At 38.5% G+C, this 7987-nt stretch overlaps 1 protein-coding gene across 1 annotated transcript in view; it reads left to right on the forward strand.

Annotated features, from left to right (window-relative positions):
- UGT8 (UDP glycosyltransferase 8) overlaps positions 1–7699 on the forward strand; it is a 55607-nt gene extending 47908 nt beyond the window's left edge. Inside the window, exons 3-6 of the mRNA XM_048509930.1 lie at positions 428–570; positions 3930–4006; positions 4835–5054; positions 5563–7699. Coding sequence (XP_048365887.1) covers positions 428–570; positions 3930–4006; positions 4835–5054; positions 5563–5926 — 804 coding nt within the window. The 3' untranslated portion in view covers positions 5927–7699. The remainder of the gene's footprint in view (positions 1–427; positions 571–3929; positions 4007–4834; positions 5055–5562) is intronic.
- The last annotated feature ends 288 nt before the right edge of the window (positions 7700–7987 follow it).

Here is a 7987-nt window from a genome sequence, read left to right on the forward strand (position 1 = left end):
TACAGCAGGATGTATTATTTACTAGTGGTCTGATTGCACAGTATGTCCTTTCTTATGGGCCTGAGAGAAAGTAGAAAGGATTTGTCTACAGTGATGTGCCTGGACTTTTTGTTTGGTACCTTGTTTTTTCTAACTCCCAAGGCCGTAAGTGCAGAGATTCCTGTGTGAGCTGGTGGAAGTTTCCTTTCCCTTGGATAGTCTACATATTCTTCCTTGGTTTGACGCAAAGCAGTGTTGTTTTAATTTTACCCAGACCTCACATATAGGGACCGGATGCTGCTGATAAATAAATTGTTGATATAGCTTCAACTGAATCTTTGTAATTCTGCCGATTTTCTGCATCCCACCCTTTACATTTCCAGTATTTAAAGATAATGTTAGTCACATTGTGCTTCCTTGTCTTGACAACAAGTTTCTATTTCTTTAGGATCTCCAAACATGGGTGGATGGTGCTAATGAAAATGGCTTTGTTCTCGTTTCATTTGGAGCAGGAGTAAAATATTTGTCTGAAGATATAGCTCATAAATTGGCACATGCTCTGGCAAGACTTCCTCAAAGAGTTGTTTGGAGGTAAGCGTAATCATTTTTTTTTTCAGTAGGGTTAAAGCATTTTTATGGCACATAGATGCTGGCTAGGAAGGTGGAGCAAGAAGATACCCAACACAGGCAGTGCTTGTTCTAAGACGGTTCCCCCCCACCATTTATTTGCTACCTTTTCTAGTTATCATCTACAGCAGGTGTGAAAGAAGATGAAAAGAGAATGGTTTAAAGTTTCCAACAAAGAGAAGTAAATATTTCAACCAGATATTACGTAATAGTCTCATAATTTAGTATTGTTTTTGAGCTGAGTTTTCTTTTCAACCTGCCAACTCTAAACATATTTGCTTAGTGTTCCTTCTGAGCATACTTGTTTTTTATTTAGTGTATTATTATTTGAAAATCTTTTGGAGCACAGATCTAGCCAGGGAGGCAAGGCTGTTTTTTTTAATCAAAGCTTTGCATTTGGTAGCTTTTCCAAATCAAGTAATTATCATAGCATGGATATCTGTAATTGTAATATGTTGAAAATAGTTTTCGTGGTAGAAGTCAGTTTTGTTGTAGAAACTGCAACCACACAGGCCAGTAGTAAAAGTAAGGAGTTTTATAAAAAATGTAAGGTGTTTGAAACAGGGCAGATAAAAGGTATTGTATTCAAATATTTTGAAGTAGTTGCATTTGGACACCAGCTTGCTTATACAAAATCATTGTATCATAGTAGTTTTCCTCAATCAAAAAGTGGTTTAAGGTGTTCTTTTGGTCTCCTTTGGCTTCCAGCTTATTTGTGAAACTTGCCTCTCCTCTTTGACATTCATCACTAATTTTATTTCACTTTTGTTTTCTGATTCTCAACGCATGCCAGAATACTTCTGTGACGAAAATTGAGGGGATGTACTACAATGTTTTGGGGCATCAAGCTCATTTAAATATGACCTTCCTCACACCTCTGCTCCCTCACTTAAAATATATGGTAATGTCTGTAAAATATGTAGTAGGACACTGAAATAATCTGAGATAAGGTTTAAAAAGATTATTTGCTTTTGTTAACAGAATTTTTAAAAACCAGCCTGCATAGGCTTCCAAATTCAATCTATGAACAACCTGGCTCAGATTCTGGTGCTTATTCACAGTTTCTGGTTGAAATTCAAGTTTACTGTCACAGACTTTTAACAGTGCAATTCAAAGGTGGGGGGGGGGGTGCTGTCGAGGTGACCTGACCCTATTGCTGGGTAAATGTCACTTCCAATGATGACCTGGAATACTCTCACAGGAAGCTGGAGTTTGAAACGTGGTAAGTGCTGCTGCCCCTTCACCTTTTCAAGGAACCTCTTCGGAGGTGAATGCCAGAATGCTCTGCATTGCCTTGGCGTGGGCGTGCCCATACCATATGGTGGGGGCAGAAGACTCTCAGCACTGTGGGTGGGGAGGAGGGCTGCATATGAGCACCTGGCAGACCCTTTCCCTAAGCACATAATACTCATGTCAGTCTGGCTACTTTTCAGGTCAACTGATCACAGTGTGATGGAGCAGGTCCCTCTCTGGGGGGTCTATCATGGGGATCTGGATGCCTTTAACTGGGGTATCGTTTCCTCCCACCCTTGGGTTTTGGACTATACCCTAATCCTTCTCCTCATCCCATTCAGGAGCTGGAGTCAGATGACGGGTAGGAGCTTATCTGCCTTCTTCCGCCCTTCCTGCCCCTAAGCTGGCTTCTTTCTTCCTCCATATGTCAGCCTCTCTGATAGATGGCAGCTATCTGGTCCATCAGGACATCTGCCCCGCCTCCTCCATGCTGGTGCTGCTGCACTGCTATTCCAGGTCTGCAGATGGGCTTTGCTCTGCCATCCTGGGGCTGGCTGCAGCACAGCAAACTGCTTAGGAGGCAATTCAGTTGCGCCGTAGATGTGCCATCCCCAGCCACACACAGCTGCTTCCCTCCCTCTGGGTTGCTCTGTAAGACTTTAAAAAACATTGGATTATATCTTCAATCTTTTATCATTAAAGCCTTTCCCTTGAAATAGACTGTTTCTGACAGACTTGTACAGCCGAAGCACCTGTTTAGTAGCATCGCTATGCAGAGGGGAATTCCTATTTCAGACCACATTTTATATATCCATTAATTCCTCCTATTCTCTTTTTACTCCAATTCTCTCTGCAGAAAAATCAGTGCACCCTTTTATAACTTCAGCCTTTTAAGTTGTTTTATGTTACATCCACTGGGAAATGATTTTGCAGGACTATAGGAAGTTCTGAGAAAAATTGTTTGCCTCTGAGCATCTACTGAGTAAAATTCTGAAAGTTTGCAGAACCTCCCCTTCCTGTCCCTCCTCTCTTTCAAAGTATCTTTATCAAAACAATTGATTAGAAACTGACTCCAGATTCCTAAAAAGAGGAAAAGAAATTGAATTTTGGATTTAAAAGAGAAAGAGAGTAAATAGGAATTAGGAAAATTTCCCTAAGCAGTGTTACAAGTTGGAGCCTGACACACAAACGGGTTCTAACTGCACCAGTCTACCCCTTTCCCCAAGTGTCAAACTAAACTGTTATAGATTCGCTTGTCACTAGAGGCAGGCTTGGAACAGTTGGTTGGATCAGCTTTGTCAATTTCATATCAAACTAATGGTGTAATGCTGGGGCAGAGAGTGATTTTGAAGCTGGGAGACAATTGCATCAATAATACAATACTGAGACACTGGGACAAATTAACGGTGATTGGTGCATGCAACTGGGGACTGCTGCAGTAACAATCATGTATTTCTGCAGATGAAATTTGGCCCAAAAAAGTAGAATTTTGTATGGGGAGTAGACTGCATGTTTCTGTCCATCAGGTAAAGGTGCCTACTCCAGGAGTTTTTTGGGTTCCATATTCGAGTTGATAGGTTTCCATAGTGGAAATGGAGGCAGCAACATTTTTTTATTGATGCTTCAAAATGTAACTGAAGTAATGCTAGAGCACCTGCTTAAAAGAAGAAATGGGGGGAGGGTTGTTCTTCTGTGTTATGGAGTACATCTCATTACCATAAGGAATAATATTTTTCAGCAGTAGCCTGTGGAATAAATGCAACTGAAGTGCTAAGGACCGGGGGGGGGGGGCACCCACCCCGCACCCCAAAACAACAGGGAGAAAGGAAAGGAGGTATGCTGAATGATATCACAGAAAACATTTCCAAAACACAAGGTTTGATCACTAGAAAATCTGTAACATTCTGTCCATGCTTTGATATCTTTATTGTTTATATTTGAATCATTCTTCATATTCAGTTTGTCTGTCAGAGGATTATAACCTTTGGCTACATGTCATTTTGATCAGTAGAAAAGTGACAGACAAATTCATATATGCTTTTTTTTTCACTGTGAGAGTGATTTTGAATTTTTTTCCTTGTGTTTTTTAGGTTTTCAGGAAGTAAACCTAAGAATTTAGGCAACAATACAAAACTCATAGAATGGTTACCACAAAATGACTTGCTTGGTGAGTACTGTGGGAAATGGTTGGCCACTGTGTGAGTCAGGATGCTGGGCTACATGGAACACCTGTCTGACCCATCAAAACTCTTTTTATGCTTTTTAAAATATGTGTTCTGAAGACACAAATACAAATAACTCGATATTTGGTCCCAGGAGTACACATGTAGAATGCTTTTGAAACCTAAATGTGTATAGGGGAATAGATTACTCAGTTGCATAAGTCCAGACTGATAGTAAACTTATTTGAGTTGTTTGTATACACTTTATGCAAAATGGACGGTTTAATCAACTCACTCTATTCTTCAAGAATGCTTCATTATAAAGACCAATAATTATATAATTTGTAAATGCTTGCCATTCATGATGTAAACATGCTCTTTCTAATGCACCAAAACAGTAATAGAAACTAATATAAGTGTACCACAATCCATACTTATTGCTGCTAACGTGATGTTGAAGGCAGACTTTCTCTGTGCTCACTGCAGATATTCATCACGCTCTGATCTGCTGTCATTGGGAAAGTAAACCATTTGATTTTGTTCAAGTTATTGCTGCTAACATCAGGAAGCAAGGATTCAGATTTTTGATCTCCTGTATAGTTTTAAAAATGGAAGATGAGGTAGATCAGGAAGCTATGACTTTGTTTCATGATTTTCAGCTATGGCTGCAGCAGAGGACTCCAAGTTTAGTGAGACAGGAGAAGTTCAGCTCATTCAAATGACAATGGTTAGGTTAATTCCTGTTTCAGATTCATTGATTTCGCCTGTATTGGATGATAAAATAAATTTACAAGGAAAGCAGTTCTTCCTCTAACTTGCCTTTGCTTCTTTAGGTCACTCTAATATCAAGGCCTTCCTTAGTCATGGTGGTCTGAACAGCATTTTTGAAACTATGTACCATGGTGTGCCTGTGGTAGGAATTCCTCTCTTTGGAGATCATTATGACACTATGACCCGAGTTCAGTCCAAAGGCATGGGGATATTACTAAACTGGAAGACTATAACTGATGATAATTTATATGCTGCTTTGGTGGAAGTTATTAATAATCCCAGGTAATTATGTCTTTTTCTCTTTTCTTCGTGCCTATTTTTCACTGATATGGAAATTGAAGCGTGGTGTACTGGTTAAGAGCAGATGCACTCTAATCTGGGGAACCAGGTTTGATTCCCCGCTCTGTCACGTGAGCTGTGGAGGCTTATCTGGTGAACCAGATTAGCTTGTGCACTCCAACACAAGCTGAGTGACCTTGGGCTAGTTATACTTCTTCGGAGCTCTCTCAGCTCTACCCACCTCATAGGGAGGTTTTTTTTGGAGGGGGGAGCAAGGGAAAGGAGATTATAAGTCCCTTTGAGTCTCCTTACAGGAGAGAAAGGGGGAATATACATCCAACTCTTCTTCTTTCCTTGTTCTACTGAAATCATTGCCACACCGAAGTAAGTAAGTAATGGAATCTAGGCCTATGTGTCCAATAGCTTAATGTGTATGAAATTATGGGTGGATGATAAATCAATGGCTAATGAGGCTCTGAGTTTGCTGAGTTTGTCTTCTTGCTTTACACAGTTATCGACAACAGGCTCGGAAGCTGTCTGAAATTCATAAAGACCAGCCTGGTCATCCTGTCGAGCGATCAGTCTACTGGATTAATTATATCCTTCGGCACAATGGAGCGGAACATCTACGTGCTGCTGTTTACACCATTTCTTTATACCAGTATTTCTTATTGGATATTGCCTTTGTTGTACTTCTTGGTATTGCCTTACTCTGCTACATTTTGGCCAGGATGGCAAAATTTGTGCGCAAGCAGAGCAGACATCTTTGGTCTGCTGATGAACATACTGCTGTTAATGGACATTACCAAAATGGGATATTGAATGGCAAGTATAGAAGAAATGGCCACATTAAACATGAAAAAAAGGTGAAATGAGCCAACAACCCCATGTACATTAGTAGTGAATCAATTCTAGAATTGAATTTTATAACTGTAACTTAGTCTAACACCTACTTAAAGTAAAACCTCAATAAACAGTTCTAACGCTCCCCTACAGTATGTAATCTTATGCGATTAAATTCTGAAGAACTAAGGAAAATCTGTTTTTTTAAAAAAGCACAACCTAAAATACAAAACGTATTTTATTAATACTGATGCAGAAAGGCTATTCTGGCACTGAAGTTTTTAGAAGCCTTAATTCTCTGATGCAATTCAATGTATATTTATGGACTCTCCATTTGTAATTCTAAACATGTTTGTCCCAGATAAGAAAAAAGTTTCCCTTTACTTGCAAGGGTGTTTTCTATTTTCTTAGATTCATTCACATGCTAGCAGAGATACCTTTGTTTTATTTGTCTAAGGTTCAGTTTGTTATCTAAGAATGATGTCACACAGTCATCTTTTGTAGAGTTTGGTACACAGCAGTTAAGAATCAAAATGCAGCCATATAGATCATATTCTTAAAAAGCACTGAAAAATATAACAGTATAGCAGACTTTTAATATGTTTGACTCTTCACAAGGAGTACAGCATGCTGTAATTTTATTTATGAATTTTTCCATTTCGTTTTTGCCTTTCTTCATATCTATAATTTACAGCATTGTAAAGGTGTTTTACTCCAAGCATTATAAGGGCTATGTGGATAGACTGAATAGTGAACAAAAATAAATGAAGTAGAGGGAAATTCCCAAGTTCTTTGGAGAAGGTTTTGCCATATATCTCTTGAACAATGCAGACTCAAACCACTGAGGAGATGTGTTATAAAGTTGAATGTCTTTTCTTCTAATTACTGCATTATTGCTGTGGGCATCATTATAATTACGTTTTCTCTCTCTAAATCACAGTGTTTCAGAGGTTCACTTTCAATAGTTATACTTGTGCTCCTTATACTGATCTGGGTCACACAGTCCATGTTACATAGTTGCCAACATCTGTTCTTGAAATAAAGTGGAAGCTATCCTTTTGATTGGTTGCCACAATCTTAGTAGAAGTTTGAGTCCATAATTAGAACATTTCCTTCTTTCTCTGTCCACAACAGCCTTTTGGCACAACACTCTTTGAATTACTGTACTGGTACAGGGCATTGGATATGAAATCAGGAGTGTCCTGTTGAACCAGCGTTGGCAACTATGAGTTATTAATTTCCACGTCATTCTGTTTACTTGGAATTTGCACTACACATGTTGTGAGTGTATGCTTTATTTATTTGCATTTTTAAATCCCATGTCTGACAGCAGTGTGTGGGGTCCATTTATTGAGTATTGTTCACTAACATAGGAAGAATTCCGAAACAGTACAGAATGCTAAGATCATCTTCATACATGGTGACATGAAATTTCATTTTGTCCCATCAGGAGCCTCAATCTTACTAGCAATAAAGTAGCATTGAAAATATGTTTCTAAAATTCAGTACAAGCAATTGTACTGCTTTCCAGATACTTGAAGAAAATATTATAAATAAGCCTATTACCTTTATCTTTTTACAATCCTATCAATATGTGGCAATTATAGGAATGCAAAGAGGCAATGAATGGTGGGAGAGTGACATAACCTAGAGTGTATGGATGAATTGGTTTTGATGCTTTTTGTATTGAAGAAAGTACACAAGACTGACCGGATGATTAAGAATAAGTTAATCTCCACTGTGATAAAAAAAAACCTCAAGCAATAAACATGGATTTAACATAGAAACAAATTGTTGGAAGCCCATTTGTGTACAAGCCTGTTTGTTCATTTATGTATACATGAATGTTATCTTAGTCATGATCTTAGTTCAATTAGTCATGATTCTTGTGCCTCAAAAGTGCTATAGACTTGAATTTTCTAGGACTTCTTTTCACAATCCGTTTTTCTGAAATAATGAGCGCAGAAATTACTTCAAATTTCAATTTGTGTTCTAAGAAAGTATCTCGTAAACAATTATTTCTTTAATCCATCCAACATGTTTTCATCTTATGATAACATAGCTGTAGTGCTTTTGGAATTCAGAAGCATGCT

Source organism: Sphaerodactylus townsendi, linkage group LG10 (assembly GCF_021028975.2).
Source record: "Sphaerodactylus townsendi isolate TG3544 linkage group LG10, MPM_Stown_v2.3, whole genome shotgun sequence".
NCBI classification, from domain to species: domain Eukaryota; kingdom Metazoa; phylum Chordata; class Lepidosauria; order Squamata; family Sphaerodactylidae; genus Sphaerodactylus; species Sphaerodactylus townsendi.